The 21,276-nt window shown below is 43.5% G+C and overlaps 1 protein-coding gene across 2 annotated transcripts in view; it reads right to left on the minus strand.

Moving 5' to 3' along the window:
• Nucleotides 1–20,401, minus strand: part of LOC137385158 (nuclear receptor subfamily 1 group D member 2-like) — a 39,349-nt gene extending 18,948 nt beyond the window's left edge. Inside the window, exons 1-3 of one of the 2 annotated variants that reach the window (XM_068060121.1) lie at nucleotides 20,085–20,401; nucleotides 3,921–4,196; nucleotides 3,669–3,757 (exon numbers count right to left, since the gene is read on the minus strand). In XM_068060121.1, the coding sequence (XP_067916222.1) occupies nucleotides 3,669–3,757; nucleotides 3,921–4,196; nucleotides 20,085–20,103 (384 nt within the window). In that variant the 5' untranslated portion in view covers nucleotides 20,104–20,401. Of the gene's footprint in view, nucleotides 1–3,668; nucleotides 3,758–3,920; nucleotides 4,197–19,379; nucleotides 19,469–20,084 lie in introns of those variants that run through there. The other variant, XM_068060111.1, reaches the window with a different exon arrangement.
• Nucleotides 20,402–21,276: the final 875 nt, after the last annotated feature.

The raw sequence follows: 21,276 nt of genomic DNA on the forward strand, positions 1-21,276 counted from the left end.
GACACTTAGAAAAATAATAAAAGCAAAATACTGCAGATGCTGGAAATCTAAAATATAAACAGAAATTCTCAACAGATCTGGCAGCATCTGCAGAGAGAGAAAGAGAGTTAACGTTTCAGGTCTGTGACCTTTCATCAGAACTCGAGTGTTTCCAGCACTTTCTGTTTTTATTACTTAGAAAATAATGGTAGGATTGGGCAAAGTCAACATAGATTTATGAAAGGGAAATCATGTTTGACAAACTGGCATGTAACTAGCAAAATAGATAAGGGAGAACAAGTAGTGTATTTGGATTTTCAGAAGATTTTCAATAAGATCCCACACAAGAGGTTAGTAAGCAAAATTAGAGCACATGGAGGTAATATACTGCCATGGATTGAGAATTGGTTAACAGACAGAAAACATAAGAGTAGTGGAATAAACGGGTCATTTTCAGGTTGGCAAGCTGTGACTAGTGGAGCACTGCTAGGATCAGTACTTGGGCCCCAGCTACTCACAATCTACATCAATTTTTTGGACATGGGGACCAAATGTAATATTGCCAAGTTTGCAGAAGACAAAACTAATTGGGAATGAGAGTTGTAAGGAGGATGCAAAAAGGCTTCAAAGGGATTTAGACAGGATAAGCGAGTGGGCGAGAACATGGCAGATGGAATATAATGTGGAAAAATGTGAAGTTATCCACTTTGATAGGAAAAACAGAAATGCAGAGTATTTCTTAAATGATGATTAGGAAGTGTTGGTGTCCAAAGGGACCTGGGTATCCTTGTTTATAAGTCACTGAAAGCTAATGTGCAGATACAGCAAGCAATTAGGAAGGCAAGTGGTATGTTGGCCTTTATTGCAAGAGGATTTGAGTACAGGAGTAAAGAAGTTTTGCTGCAATTTCATGGAGCCTTGGTGAGGCCGCACCTGGAGTATTGTGTACAGTTTTGGTCTCCTTACCTAAGGAAGGATATACTTGCCATAGAAGGAGTGCAACAAAGGTTCACCAGACTTATTCCTGGGATGGCGGAATTGTCCTGAGGAGAAATCGAGGAGACTAGGCCTGTATTCTCTAGCTTTTTAGAAGAATGAGAGGTGATTTCATTGAAACATACAAAATTGTTACAGGGCTTGCTTGTCAAGGTTAATGCAGGAAGGATGTTTCCCCTGGCTGTGGGGTTTAGAACCAGGGGACACAGTCTCAGAATAAGAGGTAGGCTATTTAGGATGGAGATGAGGAGCAATTTCTTCACGGAGGATGGTGAATCGTTGGAATTCACTATCCCACAGAGCTGTGGAGGCTCAGTCATTATGTTCAAGACAGAGATTGATAGATTTCTAGATAAATATATCAAGGTATATGGGCATAGTATGGGAAAATGGCATTGAGACAGAAGATCAGCCATGATCTAGTTGAAGATGGAGCAGACTCAAGAGGCTGAATGGCCTACTCCTGCTCCTATTTCCCACGTTCCTTGTTCAATAAAGAGTATAGAAGAGCATGCCAGGAGCAGCACCACGCAAACTGATGAAACAGGATTACATGCATGCTATAGACAGAGTTCGATAATTCCACAACCAATAGTTCAGGTCAAATGGTGGTGGACAATTAAACAACTAACAGAAGGAGACAGAGGTTCAAACACCTCCATCCTCAATGATGATGATGATGATGAAGTACAACCTGAGTGCAAAAGGCAAGGCTGAAGTATTTGTGACCATCTTCAGCCTGAACTGCCAAGTTTTGATGATCCTTCTCAACCTCCTCCTGAAGTCCCCACCATCACAGATGCCAGTCTTCAGCAAATTCGATTCACTCCACATGACATCCAGAAACAATTGAGTTCACTGGATATAACAAAGGCTATGGGCCCAACAACATCCCGACTGTAATGCTGAAGACTTGTACCCCAGAATAGCCATGCTTCTAGCCAAGCTGTTCCAGTACAGCTACAACACTGGCTTCTAGCCAACAGAGTGGAAAATTGCCCAGGTACGTCCATAAAAAGCAGAACAAATCCTAATTAAACTACTCCCAATTGTCATCATAGCGAGGGAAGCAGTCAGCAAGCTCAGTTTCTGTTCTGCCTGAACCATTTGACTCCGGACCTCATTATAGCCTTGGTTCATACTTGGACATAACAAGTGAATTCCAGAGGTGAGGTGAGAGTGACTGCCATTGACATCAAGGCAGTATTCGGCCAAGTGTGACAGCAAGGAGACCCAGTAAAACTGAAGTCAATAAGGATTGGAGAAAAACTCACCAGTGGCTCAAATCATTCATAACACAAAGGAAGATGGTTATGGTTGTTGGAAGTCAATGGTCTCTGTCCCATGACATCTCTGTAGGAATTCCTCGGGGCAGTGACCTTGGCTTAACAATCTTCAGTTGCTTTATCAATGATCAATATCACAAGGTCAGAAGTGGGACTATTCAATGACGATTACACAGTGTTTAGTTCCTTTCAACAATCTCAGAAAATGAAGCAACCTGTGCCCATAGGCAACATCTGAACATCTTGGACAACTGGCAAATAACATTCACACCACAGAAGTTGCAGGCAACAACCATCTCCAACAAGAAGCAGCCTAGCCACCTTCCCATGGCATACAATGATATTACAATCGCTCAGTCTCTCACCATCAACATCCTCAGGGTCACCACTGGCCAGAAACGCAACTGGGAAGCCACATAAATGCTGTAGCTGCTACAGCAGATCAGAAGTTGCGTATTCTGTGTGGGTGGCTCATCTCCTGATTCCCGAAAGCCTCTCCACCAGCTACAAGGCACAATTCAGGAGTGTGATGGAACACTCTCCACTTGCCTGAATGAGTGCATCTCTAATAAGTTATCTGTTTGATCAACAACTCATCCACGAGAATAAATACCCAGCCCCTTTATATCAACATCACACCATGACTGCAGTGTGCACCATCTGCAGAATGCACTGCAGCATCTCATTAGGGCTTCTTCAGCAGCACCTCCTAAACGTGCAACCTCCACCACCTAGGACAAAAGCAGCAGTTGCATGGGAACACCATCACCTGCAAGTCACACACCATCCTAACGTGGGACATAAATCATCATTCCTTCATTGTCTCTGGGTTAAAATCCTGGAACTCTCTACCTAACAATGTTGTGGGAGCTCCGACACACATGGAGCGCAAGAAGGCCCACCACCTTCTCAAGCACAACTTGGGAAGGGCAGTAAATACCGGCCTTGCCAGCAATGTTCACAACCAGAGAATGAACTTTTCAAAAGAATGTATTCAAAAGAAAAATAATTTATAGTAACTCTTCAGTTAAGTGAAGTTTTCTACCTCCCATCCCCTACAGAAAGAATCTACATTTCATGATCAGTTGTTCTGACTTGGCAAAATAAAGCAATGTTATAACCTGCTTAATGTACAGTAAGTCAAAGCTGATCATCAAGCTGGAATATGAACACTACATTAACTTACTATATCTTATATAGCATGATAGTGTAATGTTTCTTTCCCCAGTCAAAGGATTATGGGAGGATGGCAGCACACTGGAAAATCTTTAGTACTTTAATCAATTCCACAGATTCAATTAGTGGCCCAATAAACAAATGGATATTATTCAAACTACTTTATGAGCTCTATTACTTATAAACAGCACATCTGACTATTTATCTGAATTCAGAGAAACTGTACCTTACCTTGCAACCTTCGCATGCATGCACACCGTAATGGAATCCAGATGCCACATCTCCACAGACTTTACACAGAAGGATCATCCCATTAATTTCTAAAAAGCAAGAACCCAATCAATAGGATAACAACACCAGTAACATTTTATCAGTCACAAAATAAAGCTTGTATGTGTCTATTTTTAATTAAATGAAATATTTTGCGATGTTAAAACAGAGTAATCCTGTGATCAAGTTATTATGATAGCATTATCAACTCACTAGTAATACCACTGGTACTTCTGCTCATAGGGTTTGAGCTTGGTCCATCCCCTTTAGCTGAACACACAAGCTGAATGCTGCTGGAGTTTCCTAGTTTCAATGTACAGTTTTCAGCAAGCATGTCATTGGGGATAATGTGGTTATCAGATATAAAACTGTTAGGTGATGATGGAACGGGAGACGAGATTGACTGGAAACTGTTCTCCGAACTGTCACTGTGATAAGAGGCAGGACTACAACTGGAACTTGATGAACTTATGTATGCAATGACTCCACCTGCATTAAAACAAACAAAGAAATGAAATGGGGGACAAACAGAAAGTTAAATGGACAGATCTGAAGTTCTTTACACGTTTCTTTAAACTTTCTTTTTTCATAGGGGTATTGTGAATGTTTCCCTCATTTTATCTTTCTCCTGTTTCTTTTAATCCACTTAGCCCAGAGCTGAAAAGGTAAACAAACAACTTTTCCCTTATAAGTTGTGCAAGGAAGAGCAGGAGATTCCCCTCTGGTCTTCACTTTTCCCTTAAAATCATACAATAGTTAAGCATAGAAGGAAGCTATTGGGCCCATCAATTACATGCCGACTCACTGCTAGAGCAATCCAGCTAATCCCACTCCCCACCGCCCTTTCCCCATAGCCCTGCAAAGTTCTTTCCCTTTAAGTATTTATCCAATTCCCTTTTGAAAGCCATGGTTGAATATGTCACCACGACCTTCTTAGGCAATGCATTCCAGATCAAACACTCACCGCATAAAAAAGTCTTTCCTTATGACACCTATGATTCTTTTGCCATTCACCGTAAATCGGTGTCCTCTAGTTCTAGGTCCTTCCACCAATGGGAGCAGTTTTTCTCTATCTCCTCTGTCTAGACCTCTCATGATTTTGATCACCTCTATCAAATCTCCTCTCAATCTTCTCTGCTTTAAAGAGAACAACTGTAGCTTCTCCAATCTGTCTGCATAACTGAAGTTCCTTATCCCTGGAACCAGTCAAGTAAATCTTTTCTGCACCCTAAGGCCTTCACATCCTTCCAAAGCGTGGTGTCCAGAATACTCCCGTTGTAGCCAAAACCACCTATTATACGGCACTTTTATCAAACGCTGTGTGGAAGCACAAATACTCACATCAACCACATTGCCATTTCTGTTAACTCATCAAAGAAATCAATCAAGTTGGTCAAACACAATTTGCCTTGAACAAATATGTTCTGGTTTATTTTAATTAATCCACACTCGTCCAAGTGACTGTTAATTTTGTCCAGGATTATCATTTCTAAATGCTTCACCACCACCCAAGTTAAAGTGACTAGACTGTAGTTGCTGGGTTTATCCTTACATGCTTGTTCAAAAAAAAGGATGTAACATTTACAATTTTTCATCCCTCTGGCATCACCCTGTATCTAAGGAGGATTGGAAGATTATGGCCAGCACCTCTGCGATTTATACCCTTACGTCTCTCGGCAACGTAGGATGCATCCCATCCTGACCTGGTGACTTATCAACTTTAAGGACAGCCAGCCTTTCCAGTACCTCCTCTTAATCAATTTTTAGCAGATCAGTATCTCAACTGTGCCTTTGGCTCCATCTTCTTCCTTAGTAAGACAGGTGCACAGTACTCATTTAGTAACTCAGCCATGCCCTCTGCCTCCACGCGTAAATCCCCTTTGTTTCCTAATCGGCCCCACCCCTCCTCTTATGATCCATTGTCATGCTCAAGCAGAGGACAATTATGAACTATAATTCATCAGTTCATTTTTAACCTCCAAAAAATGGACAAACGCTTGCTACAAGACAAAATGGAGTAACAGGTCAGGTGACCTCTCTTACTGTGAATATACATAGTGACTGCTGGAGACTGAATCCATCATGATGTCTGGACCAGCCTTGAAGAAAGCACTGGAAACACTAAAGGCCCCATTCAATGTTAATATCTATCTTTTTCAACCAGTTGGACTAACAATGACCTTTGCAGACATAGTGTCTCCAGACCCAAACTCAGGATAATAGACCAGACACCACTTTATCAAGATGACCAACATTCAAACACCATATTCTAACAATTACCACACATTCAGAGACATTGTGTGGCAATACCAAGGGAGAGCAACTTTGGTCACCTGACAGAAACCAAGCCTGATAAGATTTTTTTTTAAGAAAAGAGGAGACTTTTCTGTGAAGAAAGCCAGGACAGTGACAGGAAAGCCAGCAGGCCTGGAGGCTGAGAGAGATCTATTTCAGCCAAGAAGCCCACCCTGCCGAATACCATTATTAAAAATTACCCAGAGGCAGACACAAAAGGGTGACCTTGGAAAACTCCCCATCGGAGAGATTGAAACAGGATCTTAGTCAATGGACTGCAACTGGGATTTAACCAAAGACACCTGCAGCCAAGCTTATTAGAATTATGTCTCAACCCTTTCAACACTTTAATGGTCAATAAATACAAATGACAGGTTTTCTCATAGGTTTAAAATAAGATAAATGTTTACTAAACAAAGCTGAGAGGTGAAAAGGGAAACCTGACCCTATCATTTCCTACCTGCCCATAACACCACCTACTATTTGTATGCCTGTAAAAGCCTTTTGGATTCCCTTTTATGTTAGTTGTCAGTCTATTGTCAGAGTCTCTTTTTGCCCCTCTCATTTCCCTTTTCACTTCCCCTCTGAACTTTCTAATTCAGCCTGGTTCTCACTTGTTTTATCAACCTGACACCTGTCATACACCTACTTTTTCTGCTTCATCTTACTCTATATATCTTTCAGCATCCAAAGCATTCTGGTTTTGGTTGCCCTACCTTTCCCCCTCATGGGAATGTACCCAAAGCATCTCGTCTTTAAAGGCCACCCATTGTTCAATTACATTTTTGCCTGCCAATCTTTGATTCCAATTTACCTGGGCCAGATACGTTCTCACCCCATTGAAATTGGCTCTCCTCCAATTAAGTATTTTTGCTCTAGATTACTTCTTGTCCTTTGCCATAGCTAATCAAAACCACATGATACTATGATCACTGTTCCCCTCCTGACACCTGATCACTTGACCCACCTCATTCAGTTAAGCTTTATTCCTCATTGGGCCAGAAATGTACCATTCCCTGAAATTGCACCTGTCCCTATTCCTCCCTCCTTTCCACAATTTCAGAAACAGCAAACGTGTCATTATAAGTTCAGCCTATGGAGACTCCCAGGGAAACTTTGTTGTATGAACGTCAAGTAATGTAATTTAGGAACTTGCTGATGCAAAGCAGAAGAACGCCAACGGATGATACTGTTGTGCAGGGACAAAGGGCGATGAGGAAGGAGGTGAGTGAAAGGTTGATGGAGAAAGAGGAAGGTAAGTGAAAAGTAGGGAGAACGGGGAAAGGCAGAGACGAGGAAAGAGAGGCGGGTGACAGGAAAGGGGCGACAGGTTGGAAAGGGTGGAGCCAGGCAGAAAGTAGGGGTAAGATATTGATCTGGTCTTGAAAAGATATGAGGCACTGTCCATGTCACAACTGTATGCCCCCTCAAAGCCAACTCAAAAGTCACACTGAAGTAGTGTTGGTACAGGTAGGTCATCTCTAAGCAGAAAGTGACCCAAGAGCGAAAATACCTGAATTCATACCCTGACAAAAATTACTATGCAGTTGCATGATCTGGGTACAGTTGGTAGTGGTTAAGTTCCTGGAATAGTCATCCAGTGGACCTAGCATAATAACCGCAAACATGCGTTCAAATCCCACCACGGCAGTTGGAGAACTTACAAACATACGAATTAGGAGCAGAAGTAGGCCATTTGGCCCCTCGAGCCTACTCCGCCATTCAATAAGATCATGGCTGATCGGTCTGTGTTTCGAATTCCACACTCCCATCTACCCCCGATAACCTTTGATTTCCTTGCCTAACAAGAATCTATCTACCTCCGCCTTAAAAATATTGAATGACCCCACCTCCACAACCTTCTGAAGCAGAGAGTTCCAAAGTCGAAAAAAATTCTCATTATCCCTGCCCTAAAAGGGTGAACTCTAATTTTAAAACAGTGCCCCCTAGTTCTGGATTCACCCATAAGAGGAAATATCCTTTCCACATCCACCTTGTCAAGACTGTTCAGGATCTTATATACTTCAATCAAGTCTCCACTCACTCTTCTAAACTCCAGTGAAAACAAGCCCAGTCTGCCCAACCTTTCCTCATAAGACAACCCGCTCATTCCAGGTATCAATCTAGTAAGCCTCCTCTGAACCACCTCCAACGCATTTACATCGTTCCTTAAATAAGGAGACACAAACTGCACACAGTATTCGAGGTGTGGTCTCACCAATGCCCTGTATAACTGAAGCATAACATCCTTACTTTTATTTTCAATTTCTCTCGTAATAAAGGATTGCATTCCATTAGCTTTCTTTATAACTTGCTGTACCTGCATACTAACCTTTTGTGACTGATGCACTAGAACACCTAGGTCCCTCTGCATCTCGGAATAATGCAGTCATTCTCCGTTTAAGTACACTCTGCTTTTTTATTCTTCCTGACAAAGTGAACAACTTCACATTTTACTCCACGTCAGATTTTTGCCCACTCAGTCAACCTATCCATATCGGTCTGCAACCTCTTTATGTTGTCATGCAGGACCCCATCCACCAAGAATGAGGCACATTAATTTTGCCACATGAACACTGATTTTTAAAGTGTTACTGGAGCAAAGAAAGAACTTGCTTTTTAAAAGAGAGCAACACCAGATCCTTGACTGGAGAGACATGTTTTTTGCATGCTAACAGACAGTGGTGGAACAAAGGAACCACTCGCTGCTCCAATTTAATCCACAATGGACGTTTGATTATCAGACTTTGAGGGCGGAGGAGCTCGCATTCCAGGTTGACTGCTAAGCTGGCCGAAGACACAAATGGATATGGTCACACCCCCTAGTCACATGATTAACCTGCTGGGCAACCTGAGTTTTTTTAATTTTAACTTGCCACAGAGAATTTGAAAACAGAAAGCTCTTTGCTCCTGGACTGAGAACATCTCTCTTCTGTCTGCTCTCATCTCGTTCTCAACAGCTTTGGAATCCATTGAAAACATATGAACACCAAGAGAGAAAAGTCTCCTACAGTGAACAAGGTTTAAGAATACTTAAAGCAAGATCTACCTACAAGCAAGGACTACAGCGAGTTTGAAGCACAGCAACAAAAACCTCTCTTCAGAGATTGCCTCAAACCTCTCTACTTATCTCTTCTACTCTTTTCTGTCTCTATTTGCGAGTGCGGATCACGTATGCATGCTATCATGTGGCGCAGTGTGTATCTGTAGGCGTTAACCAAATTAGAGTTTAAGTTATAATAAATTTCACTTTTTGTCTTTAAATCTAAGAATGCCTGTTTGTGCTCATTTCTTTGCCTTATAATTGGAAAGCAGTGAACAAGGATTCACCAAGGGGGAGCTCAAAACACGTATATTTAAAAATTAAACCCTGTTACAACAAGACCAGGTGAAGGCCAAAAGGGACCCCGAGACACCTTTCTCACCTGGTCGTAACAATGTCCTCTTCACCAGGTTCAGTTGGGCGGCACAGTGACGCAGTGGTTAGCACCTCAGCCTCACAGCTCCAGCGACCCAGGTTCAGTTCTGGGTACTGCCTGTGCGGAGTTTGCAAGTTCTCCCTGTGACCGTGTGGGTTTCTGCCGGGTGCTCTGGTTTCCTCCCACAGCCAAAGCCTTGCAGGTTGGTAGGTAAATTGGCCATTGTAAATTGCCCTAGTGTAGGTTGATGGTAGGAGAATGGTGGGGATGTGGTAGGGAATATGGGATTAATGTAGGATCAGTATAAAATGGGTGGTTGTTGGTCAGCACAGACTTGGTGGGCCGAAGGGCCTGTTTCAGTGCTGTATCTCTCTATGACTATGACAACATACTTTCCTACCTATCTTTGTTTCATCTGCAAATTTAGCCACCATGCCATCTCTCCCCTTTATCTAAATCATTGATATAAATTGTGAAAAGTTGAGGCCCCAGCAAACAGACCCCTGCGGGACTCCACTCGTCACTTCCTGCTACTCAGAAAAAGGACCCACTTATGCATATTTTGTTTTTTGCCAGCCAGCCAATCTTCTATCCATGCTAATATGTTACCCCTACACCATGAGCTCCTACTCTGCATAATAACCTTTTATGTAGCACCTTGTCAAATGCCTTCTGGAAATCCAAGTACAGTACATCAACAGGCTCCCCTTTATCCACAGCGCATGTTACTCCTTCAAAGAACTCCAACAAATTGGTTAAACATGATTTCCCTTCCACAAAACCGTTCTAACTGTTCCCGATTACCTTCAGTTTTCCTAGGGCCCAGCTATAATCTCCTTAATGATCAATTCTAACACCTTCCCCATGACAGACATCAAGCTAACTGGCCTATAGTTACCTGTTTGCTGCCTCCCCCCCCCACCCCCTTCTTGAATAGAGGGGTTATATTTGCTACTTTCCAGTCTGATGGAACCTTTTCAGAATCTAGCAAATTTTGAAACGTTAACACCAATGCATCTACTACCTCATTAGCCACCTCTTTTAAGACACAAGGATGAAGTCAATCAGAACTGGGACTTGTCAGCCCACAGCTCCATCAGTTTGCTCAGTACCGCTTCCCTGATAATTGCAATTTCACCAAGTTCCTCTCTTCCTTCCACCTCCTGATTTACAGCTATTACTGGAATGTTTTTGTATCCTCTATAGTAAAGACAGAAGCAAAATGTTTGTTCACTTCATCTGCCATTTCCTTACTATCTACCATTAACTCCCCATTCTCACTCTCTTAAATTCAGTTCATTAAATAAGTCTGGAATATAAAGTTAGTATTAGTAACGGTGACTATGAAACTACCGGACTGTTGTAAAAACCGAACTGGCTCGTTAATGTCCTCTAGAGAAGGAAACCTGTCATCCTTATCCAGTCTGGCCAATAAATGCTACACCCTTGTTCAAAAAGGATGGAAGGATAAGCCCAGAAACTACAGGCCAGTCAGTTTAACCTCTGTGGTAGGAAAGCTTTTAGAAATGATAATTCAGGAGAAAATTAGCAGTCACTTGGACAAACATGGATTAATTAAGGAAAGCCAGTACGGATTTGTTAAGGGCAAATTGTGTTTAACTAACTTGCTTGAGTTTTTGGGTGAGGTAACAGAGAGGGTTGATGAGGGCAACACAGTCGGCGTGGTGCATATCAAATGCCTTTTGGATATTCAAAGTGCCACATAACAGGCTTGTCAGCAAAGTTAGATCCCATCGAATAAAAAAAGGAGTGTAGCAGCATAGATATAAGATTAGCTGAGTGGCAGGAAACAGAGTAGTAGTGAGCGGTTGTTTTTTGGACTGGAGGTAGGTCTCTAGTGGGGTTCCCCAGGGGTCATGTTCGGACTCCTGCTTTGCGTGATATATATTAATGACTTGGGACTTGAGTGTACAGAGCACAATTTCAAAATTTGCAGGTGACACAAAACTTGGAAATATTGTAAACTGTAAGCAGGATAGTGATAAACTTCAAGAGAACATAGACAGGCTGTTGGAATGGGCAGACTAGTGGCAGATGAAATTTAATGCAGAGAAGTGTGAAGTGATTCATTTTGGTAGGATGAACAAGGAGACAAGGAGAGGCAGTATAAATTAATAGTCTGAAGGGGCTGCAGGAGCAACGGGACCTGGCGGTATATGTGCACAAATCATTGAAGGTGGCAGGGTAGGTTGAGAAAGCAGTTAATAAAGGATATGGGATCCTGGGCTTTATAAAGAGGGGCACAGGGAACAAAAAACACAGAAGTTTTGGTAAACCTGTAGAAAATACTGGTTCGGACTCAACTGGAATATTGTGTTCAGTTCTGGGTACCACACTTTAGGAAGGATGTGAAGGCGTTAGAGAGCGTGCAGAAAAGATTCATGAGAATGAAGTTCCTCATCCTTGGAACCAGTTACATGGATAGGGTGGAGAAGCTGGGGCTCTTCTTCTTGGAGAAGATTTGATAAAGATGTTCAAAATCATGAGGGCTCTGGACCATGCAGATAGGGAGAAACTGTTTCCATTGGCAGCAGGATCCAGAGCTAGAGGGTACTAAATTAAGATGAATGGCAAAAGAAGTAAGAATGACATACGGTAAAACTTTTTTTTTTATGCAGCAAGTGGTTAGGACCTGCAATATGCTGCGAGTGTGTGGTGGAGGCAGATTCAATCGAGGTCCTCAAAAGATAATTATCTGAAGATAAAAAAAATTGTAGGGCTGAATAGAAAAGGCAGGAGAGTGAGACTAGGTGAGTTAACCTTGCAGAGTTGGCATGGACATGATGGGCCAAATGGCCTCCTTCTGTGCTGTAATCATTCTATGATTCTATATACCCCAAAGAACTTCAGAGAAGCATTATAAAACTAAATATGACATTGAGCTACATATGAAGAAATTAGGGCACATGACCAAAAGCTTAATCAAAGAGGGAGGTATTAAAGAGTATGTTAAGGGAGGAATGCGAAGGGCAGCGTTGGAGAGGTTTAGGAAGGGAATTCTAGAGTTTAAGGCCCAGACAGCTAAAAGGTATGGCCACCAATGATGGAGTGATTAAAATCGGGGATGCTCAAGAGGCCAGAACTAGAGGAGTGCAGAGTTTTAGGGCTGGAGGAGGTTACAGAAATAGGGAGAGGCCAGACCATGGAGCGATTTGAAAACAAGGATGAGAATTTTAAAATGAGGTGTTGCTTAAGCTGAAGCCAGTGTGGGTCAGCAAGCACAGGGATGATGGGTGAACAGGATTTGGTGCAAGTTAGCACATAGGCCCGAGCTTTGGATGACCTCAAGGTTCTGGAGGGTATAATGTGGGAGGCGGCATGAAGCGTGCTAGAATAGTCAAGTTTGGGAGTTAACAGCAGCAGAAAAGCTGAGGTGGGATGCAGTCAGGCAATGTTATGGACGTGGAAATAGGTGGTGATAATGATGGCGCAGATATATGGTTGAAAGCTCATCTCTGGGTTGAATATGACACAGAAGTTGACAACAGTCTGGGTCAGCCTCAGTGTCACTCGTAATGGAGTCAGTGGCGAGGGAACGGAGTTTGCAGCACGGACCGAAGACAATGACTTCAGTCTTCTCAATACTTAACTGGAGGAAATTTTTACTTATCTATTACTGGATGTCAGACAAGCAGTCTGATAATTTAGCGACAGTGGGGAAGGGGTCGAGAGGTTTAGTGGTAAAGCTGGATGAGTCAACGCACGTGAGGAAACCAACGCTGTGTTTTCAGGTGATGTCAGCAAGGGGCAGCATGTAGATGAGAAATAGGAGGGGGCCAAGGATAGATCTTTGGAGGACACCAGAGGTAACTATGTGGGGATGGGAAGAGAAGCCATTGATAGTGATTCTCTGGCTATGATTAGGCAGATAAGAATGGAACCAGGCGAGTGCAGTCCCACATTAATGCCACACAAGTGCCAGGCAATGACCATGTCCATCAGAGAATCTAACCATCTCCCCTTGACATTCAATGACATTACCATCGCTGAATTCCCCCACCATCAATGGAGTTACCATTGACCAGAAACTTAAGTGGACCAGCCATATAAATACTATGGCTACAAAAAGGGCCGAGTGGCCTACTTCTGCTCCTAATTCATAAGTTCATAAAAAGGTCAGAAGCTGGGAAAATTCTGCAGAAGGTAACTCACCTCCTGACTCCCCAAAACCTGTTCACCATCTACAAGCCACACATCAGCAGTGTGACGGAATACTTTCCATTTTCCTGCATGAGTGCAGCTCCAACAACACTGAAGAAGCTCGGCACCATCTGGACAAAGCAGCCCACTTGACCGTTACCCCATTCACCACCTTAAACACTCACTCCCTTCACCACCAGCTCACTGTGGCAGCAGTGTGTACCAAATACAAGATCCACTGCAGCAACTCGCCAACTCTCCTTCAAGAGCACCTCCAAACCCACAACCTCTACCACCTAGAAGAACAAGGGCAGCAGATGCATGAGAATACAATCACCTGCAAGCTCCCCTCCAAGTCACACACCACCCTGACTTGGAACTATATCACCATTGCTTCACTGTCGCTTGGTCAAAAACCTGGAACTCCCTCCCTAACAGCACTGTGGGTGTACCTACACCAGGTGGAGTGCAGCAGTTCAAGAAGGCAGCTCACCACTATCTTCTCAAGGGCAATTAGGGATGGGCAATAAATGCTGGCCTTGCCAGCAATGCTCACATCCCATGATAGAATAAGAAAAACTGGATGACGGTGGAGAGGCGTTGGAGGAGGATATTGTGCTCAACTGTGTCAAAGGCTGAACACAGATCAAGAACTGATCTTTGTCACAGTTACATAGGATGTCATGTTGTCATGTGACTTTGATAAGTGCCATCTTGGTACTGTGGCGAGGGTGGAAATCTGATTGGAGGAAGTCAAACATGGAGTTCTGGGAAATATGGGGATGAATTTGGAAGACAACATGTTCAAGGACTTTGGAGAGGAAAAGGAGGTGAGAGATGGGGTGGTAGTTTGCGAGGACAGAGAGTCAAGGGTTATTTTTTTGAGGAGGGGAGATGATAGCAGCAATATGATTGATTCTTAACAGTCCTCTGAAATGGCTTAGAAAGCCAAACAATTGTATCAGAAACTACTACAATAGACTGCAGCAGTTCAAGGAAGTGGCTCACCGCCACCTTCTCAAGGGAAATTAGGGATTGGCAATAAATGCTGGCCTTGCCCATGAATAAAGAAATAAAAAGAAATGATCAGATACAGTGAAAGACACCATTAAAATTTTAGAGCATCAAGAAAACATGAGCCCGGATTCTGCAATCAGCAGCAAAATCACGGTGCTGACCTTGAAGAAAGCTGCCCACTAGCACAGGATACAGCACTCTCTGTGGCATGCATTGCACCATTCCTAATATTAATTTGATTCTGGTGCCATGTCAAGAGGATCTCCAGCCACCCAGCAGTGATGTCATTATGTGGGGTAAGTTGCCTGACACATTGAAGAATTCTCAGACTTGAAACCAGCAAGAAAATGCACTGATTATTTCACTGTAAAATAATTAAAAAGCGAAGGACAAAGATTGTGACTTACACATGGAATTAAAATAGAAACAAACTTAAAACAAAATAAAAATCTATGGAATTCTTATCACAATGGAGAAATTTCAAATCCACAGATAAGTTTTTCAGGGCCAGAGAGGTTGTTCAAAACTAATTATGACTTCAGTACGCTTTAAAAAAAAAACAATTCCACCTTCTTCAACAGGGTGTAACTTTTTCAGGAGTTTTTATAGTTAGATTGGAGCATTAAGTGAAGTTCACATCAATTCAAGTGCTTCCTGAAGTTTTCCATCTGCAGGGATTTCAACAGCATACCTTGTGGAGGAACAGGGAATCACTGACAGCAACCTCTGGATTTCCAGGTTTAACTGCGCATGAGTGTACACCAGAAGCTGCCATCAGTTTCACTGTTGTAATGACGGTGAACGCTGATTGTTTCACCATCATTACTACAGCAAAACGCAGGCCATTATAATTTATCATCCACTAAAGATATCCAAAAATGAAATGCAGCCAACATGCACATAGTCTAAGCTGCAAGAATGACATCTATTTATGTTACAGTTTATTTAAAACTGTTTATGGTCAATTGTAGAAAATTATTTATTCTAGTCTTCCATCCAAAAGTATATAGAATATAACTTAAAATACTACAGCAGTAGATTCTGTATTGTAATTCCCACTCCAAAACTAAAATTTACTGCTCAATTAGTTAAAAATTCTGAGGAAAAAAGTATTTGACGACAAAGTACTCAAACCTGGCACCAAGCTCATGGTCCACAGGGCCGCAGTGTAACCTGCCCTCCTGTATGCGTCAGAAACATGGACACTGTACAGCAGACATCTCAAAATCCTGGAGAGATATCACCAGCGGTCCCTCTGCAAGATCCTGCAAATTCAGTGGCAGGACAGGCGCTCAAGTATTAGTGTCCTCGCTCAGGCCAACATCCCCAGTATCAAGACACTGGTCACGGCTAGTCAGTTGTGTTGGGCGGGCCACATCGTCCGCATGCCTGACACAAGACTCCCAAAACAAGCTTTCTACTCCGAGCTCCATCACGGCAAGAGGCTACCAGGAGGGCAGAGGAAACGCTACAAGGATGTCCTTAAAGCCTTACTGAAAAAATGTGACATCTCCACTGATTCATGGGAATCTCTTGCCCGAGACTGCCCAAAATGGAGAAGAAGCATCCGCGAAGGTGCCAGCCAGTTCAAACAAAGTCGACATGCCCAGGCATCGACCAAGTGCAAACAGAGGAAGGAGCGCTCGGAAATTCGAGCATCCCATTCACTTGCCTCACCAAACACCACCTGCCCCACCTGTGGCAGAGTATGCAGATCTAGAATTGGACTATTCAGTCACCTAATGACCCACAACCCTGGAGTGGAAGAAAGTCATCCTTGTTCCCGAGGGACTGCCTAAGAAGAAGAGTAAAAAGGTACAAGTTACAGTTCTGCCATCTTTTAGGTAAGGGGGTGTAAAAGGATTTAAACAGTCACCGAGACTCCTGCTACCATTGTAATGTGATCTAGAACTCTTTGTACATTGCCTATGGTCATTCACCACTTTATTACCTTAACACTTTACCAACTCTGCAGATGCTAAGCACCAATCACCGAACAATAATGACTTACTAATCTCAAAACAATGTGAAAACGTATCCACTAGTGTGTAGAGTTTACTACTGGCCTCCAAACAGTCAGGGAGAGATAGAGGAGCAGATATGTAGACAAATCTCCAAAAGGTGTAATAATAATAGGGGATTTCAACTTCCCCAATATTAACTGGGACAGTCTTAGTGCAAAAGGCTTAAAGGGGGCGGAATTCTTAAAGTGCATACAGGAGAGCTTTTTGAGCCAGCACGTAGAAAGTCCTACAAGAGAAGGGGCGGTACTGGAACTAATCCTAGGGAATGAAGCCGGACAAGTGGTAGAAGTGTCAGTGGGGGAACATTTCGGGGATAGTGACCATAACTCTAAGATTTAAGGTAGTTATGGAAAAGGACAAACAGGGACCAGAAAAAAACGTACTGAATTGGGGGAAGGCTGATTTCAATATGATAAAACAGGATCTGGCCAAAGTGGACTGGGAGCAGCTACTTGTAGGAAAGTCTACGTCAGACCAGTGGGAGTCATTCAAAGAGGAAATAGTGAGACTTCAGAGCCAACATGTTCCGGTGAAGGGTAGAACCAACAAGTCCAGGGAACCCTGGATGTCAATGGATATAGAGGATTGGATAAGGGAAAAAAAAGGAGGCTTATGGCAGATTCAGAGCGCTGAAAACAGCAGAGGCACCAGAGGAGTATAGAAAGTGTAGGAGGGTACTTAAAAAAGTAATTAGGAGAGCAAAGAGGGGACATGAAAAAACACGGACGTGCAAGATAAAGGAAAATCCCAAGGCGTTTTATAAGTGTATTAAGGGAAAGAGGATAACCAGGGAAACAGTAGGGACCAAAGTGGCAATCTGTGTGGGGAGCCAGAGGACGTAGGTGAGGTTTTAAATGATTACTTTTCATCTGTGTTCGCTATGGAGAAGGGCGATGTAGGTGCAGAGATCAGGGAGGGGGATTGTGATATTCTTGAACAAATTAGCATCGAAAGGGATAAGGTATTAGCGGTTTTAGCGGGCTTAAAAGTGGAGAAATCCCCAGGCCCAGATGAGATGTATCCCAGGCTGTTATGTGAGGCTAGGGAGGGGATAGCAGGGGCTCTGACACAAATTTTCAAATGGAGGTGCTAAAGGACTGGAGGACAGTGAATGTAGTGCCATTATTCAAGAAGGGTAGCAGGGACAAACCAGGCCAGTGAGTCTAACATCAGTGGTCGGGAAACTATTGGAAAAAATTCTGAGGGACAGGATTAATCTCCACTTGGAGAGGCAGGGATTAAACAAGGATAGTCAGCATGGCTTTGTCAGGGGGAGATCGTGTCTAACTAACTCGATTGAATTTTTTGAGGAGGTGACTAGATGTGCAGATGAGGGTAAAGCAGCTGATGTAGTCTACATGGACTTCAGTAAGGCTTTTGATAAGGTCCTGCATGGGAGATTGGTTAAGAAGGTAAGAGCCCATGGGATCCAGGGCAATTTGGAAAATTGGATCAAAAATTGGCTTAGTGGCAGGAGACAGAGGGTGATGTTCGAGGGTTGTTTTTGCGATTGGAAGCCTGTGACCAGTGGGGTACCGCAGGGTTTGGTGCTGGGGCCTTTGCTGTTTGTAGTGTACATTAATGAGTTAGACATGAAAATAGGAGGTATGATCAGTAAGTTCGCAGATGACACAAAAATTGGGTGGTATCGTAAATAGTGAGGCCTTGGTTACAGGACGATATGGATGGGCTGGTAAAATGGGCAGAGCAGTGACAAATGGAATTTAATTCTGAGAAGTGGAAGGTGATGCATTTTGGGAGGACTAACAAGACAAGGGAATATACAATGGATGGTAGGACCCTAGGAAGTACAGAGGGCCAGAGGGACTTGGTGTACTTATCCATAGATCACTGAAGGCAGCAGCACAGGTAGGTAAGGTGGTTAGGAAGGCATATGGGATATTTGCCTTTATTAGCAGAATATAAGAGCAGGGAGGTTATGATGGAGCTGTATAAAACGCTAGTTAGGCCACAGCTGGAGTACTGTGTACAGTTCTGGTCGCAACACTATAGGAAGGATGTGATTGCACTGCAGAAGATGCAGAGGAGATTCACCAGGGTATTGCCTGGGCTGGAATAGTTCAGCTATGAAGAGAGACAGGATAGGCTAGGGCTGTCTTCCTTACAGCAGTGAAGGCTGAGAGGGGTCCTGATAGAGGTATACAAAATTATGAGGGGGTTAAATAGGAAGAAACTTTTTCCCTTAACGAGGGGTCAATAACCAGGTGGCATAGATTTAAGGTAAGGGGAAGGAGGTTTAGAGGGGATTTAAGGACAATTTTTTTCACCCAGAGGGTGATTGGAATCTGGAACACACTGCCTGAAGATGTGGTAGAGGCAGGAACCCTCACAACATTTAAGAAGTATTTAGATGAACACTTGAAACGCCAAAGCTACGGGCCAAGGGCTGGAAAATGGGATTAGAATAGATAGGTGCTTGATGGCCTGCACGGACACGATGGGCCTGTTTCTCTGCTGTATAACTCTATGACACTATTAAACCTGAATCAACTTTCGTTTACTCATTCAGTGAAAGCCCTCCAGATGCTGAAATCAAAAATCAAATTATGCACAAAACTGGGGCAATGAATCCCACAATTTCGGAAGTAGAATTTGGCCAAAACATTTTGGCAGTTTTTTTTTCAAATCTAAGTTTTCTAGCATTTTATTATTCAACATTGTCGTAAGCCACACCACTTTAAACAGTGTCTATTTTATTTAAGCCGTACGTGTACGTGAGGTTATCAACCAATCACCTCGACAACTGACCGACACTTGTTCTTCGCTTCCGAGTGCAGGTTTTAGCTGCATTTTGCTGCCAGGCGGCGCTTCTTGCCTTTTGCTGGAGGGAGACACGTGTTCCGGGCTGCAGGGCCACCCCACTCGCCACAGAAACTAGGTCACATAAACACCGGGCTGCTCCGGTCACGTGCAGCCGCCGCCGCGAGCTCCAGAGGGACTCTCCATTATGTGATTGTGGCGTCACGATCGGCGCCACTCAGCCAATGGCGTGCCGCGCTCCGGCAGCGTAAACACAAGCCGCACGTGGGCCAGCAGAGCAGGTCCATGTGAGGGGTTGCACTGCTGGAGCAGCCGGATGAGGCAAAACAACTCGTAATGACCTTTCTTGTGGCACTGCAGCGGGAAGCAAAAAAGCTGATCTATTTTGCAAACAGTCCGCAAAACGAATCCAAACCCTACGAAAGGAAAAATCATTTCCAATATTGCTGAATTTCGATAAGTTGTGAATCCGAGTTGCTTGCATGCAAAACCTCCAGTTCCTCTTCTCAAACTGGTGATACAGTACGTTTTATCATTTTTTTAAAAAAACAAATGGATTGAGATTCTGCAGAGCAAACCGAAACATGGGCATATCCGCAACATCCATTTTCCATTTCATAATTCTGTCTGGATTTATTCGAACCGCGTTCACAGAAAGCAGTGTTAAAAAAAAATCATACCTGCACCATTGCCATCCATTTCATTAAGTATAAAAACCCTCCGATGTCTGTGAGTAATCTTAATTACAGGTTCCTTTGAAAACAAAAGACTTTGTTCCTGAGTCCTACTTTTCGGTCGTGATTTCTTCCCTTTTCTCAACCCCAAATGTCTCGCTGCTCGTTGTCTCCGTTGATAGCTTTCTCAATCTTCTATTCTGTTCTCCTGACGTAGATATATTTTATTTTTCATTTAACTACAGTGCCCTTGCGAGTAGTTCAATCCGGACTCGTACATCGAGACTCCACAAGCAATGACTCAGTGGTTTGCTACTCTCGCTTCCCACGTGACCGCTTAGTATTCGCCCCGCCCCCTCTGCCTGTGACTCCCTTTGCCCTAGTGACACACTTTCTAAAACAAGTTCGAAGTTAGTTAGGCAGTAAGCTTGTTTTACAAAAACAGCGATTTACAAAGCTGTTTAACTAGCAGAAATTCTATGTTCTATGAAATAATTTGTTATTCTTTCTTTTGGGCCTCCTTATCTCGAGAGACAATGGATACGCGCCTGGAGGTGGTCAGTGGTTTGTGAAGCAGCGCCTGGAGTGGCTATAAAGGCCAATTCTGGAGTAACAGGCTCTTCCACAGGTGCTGCAGAGAAATTTGTTTGTTGGGGCTGTTGCACAGTTGGCTCTCCCCTTGCGCCTCTGTCTTTTTTCCTGCCAACTACTAAGTCTCTTCGACTCGCCACAATTTAGCCCTGTCTTTATGGCTGCCCGCCAGCTCTGGCGAATGCTGGCAACTGACTCCCACGACTTGTGATCAATGTCACACGATTTCATGTCGCGTTTGCAGACGTCTTTATAACGGAGACATGGACGGCCGGTGGGTCTGATACCAGTGGCGAGCTCGCTGTACAATGTGTCTTTGGGGATCCTGCCATCTTCCATGCGGCTCACATGGCCAAGCCATCTCAAGCGCCGCTGACTCAGTAGTGTGTATAAGCTGGGGATGTTGGCCGCTTCAAGGACTTCTGTGTTGGAGATATAGTCCTGCCACCTGATGCCAAGTATTCTCCGAAGGCAGCGAAGATGGAATGAATTGAGACGTCGCTCTTGGCTGGCATACGTTGTCCAGGCCTCGCTGCCGTAGAGCAAGGTGCTGAGGACACAGGCCTGATACACTCGGACTTTTGTGTTCCGTGTCAGTGCGCCATTT

The sequence above is a fragment of the Heterodontus francisci genome, chromosome 2 (assembly GCF_036365525.1).
Source record: "Heterodontus francisci isolate sHetFra1 chromosome 2, sHetFra1.hap1, whole genome shotgun sequence".
In the NCBI taxonomy this organism is placed as follows: Eukaryota; Metazoa; Chordata; class Chondrichthyes; order Heterodontiformes; family Heterodontidae; genus Heterodontus; species Heterodontus francisci.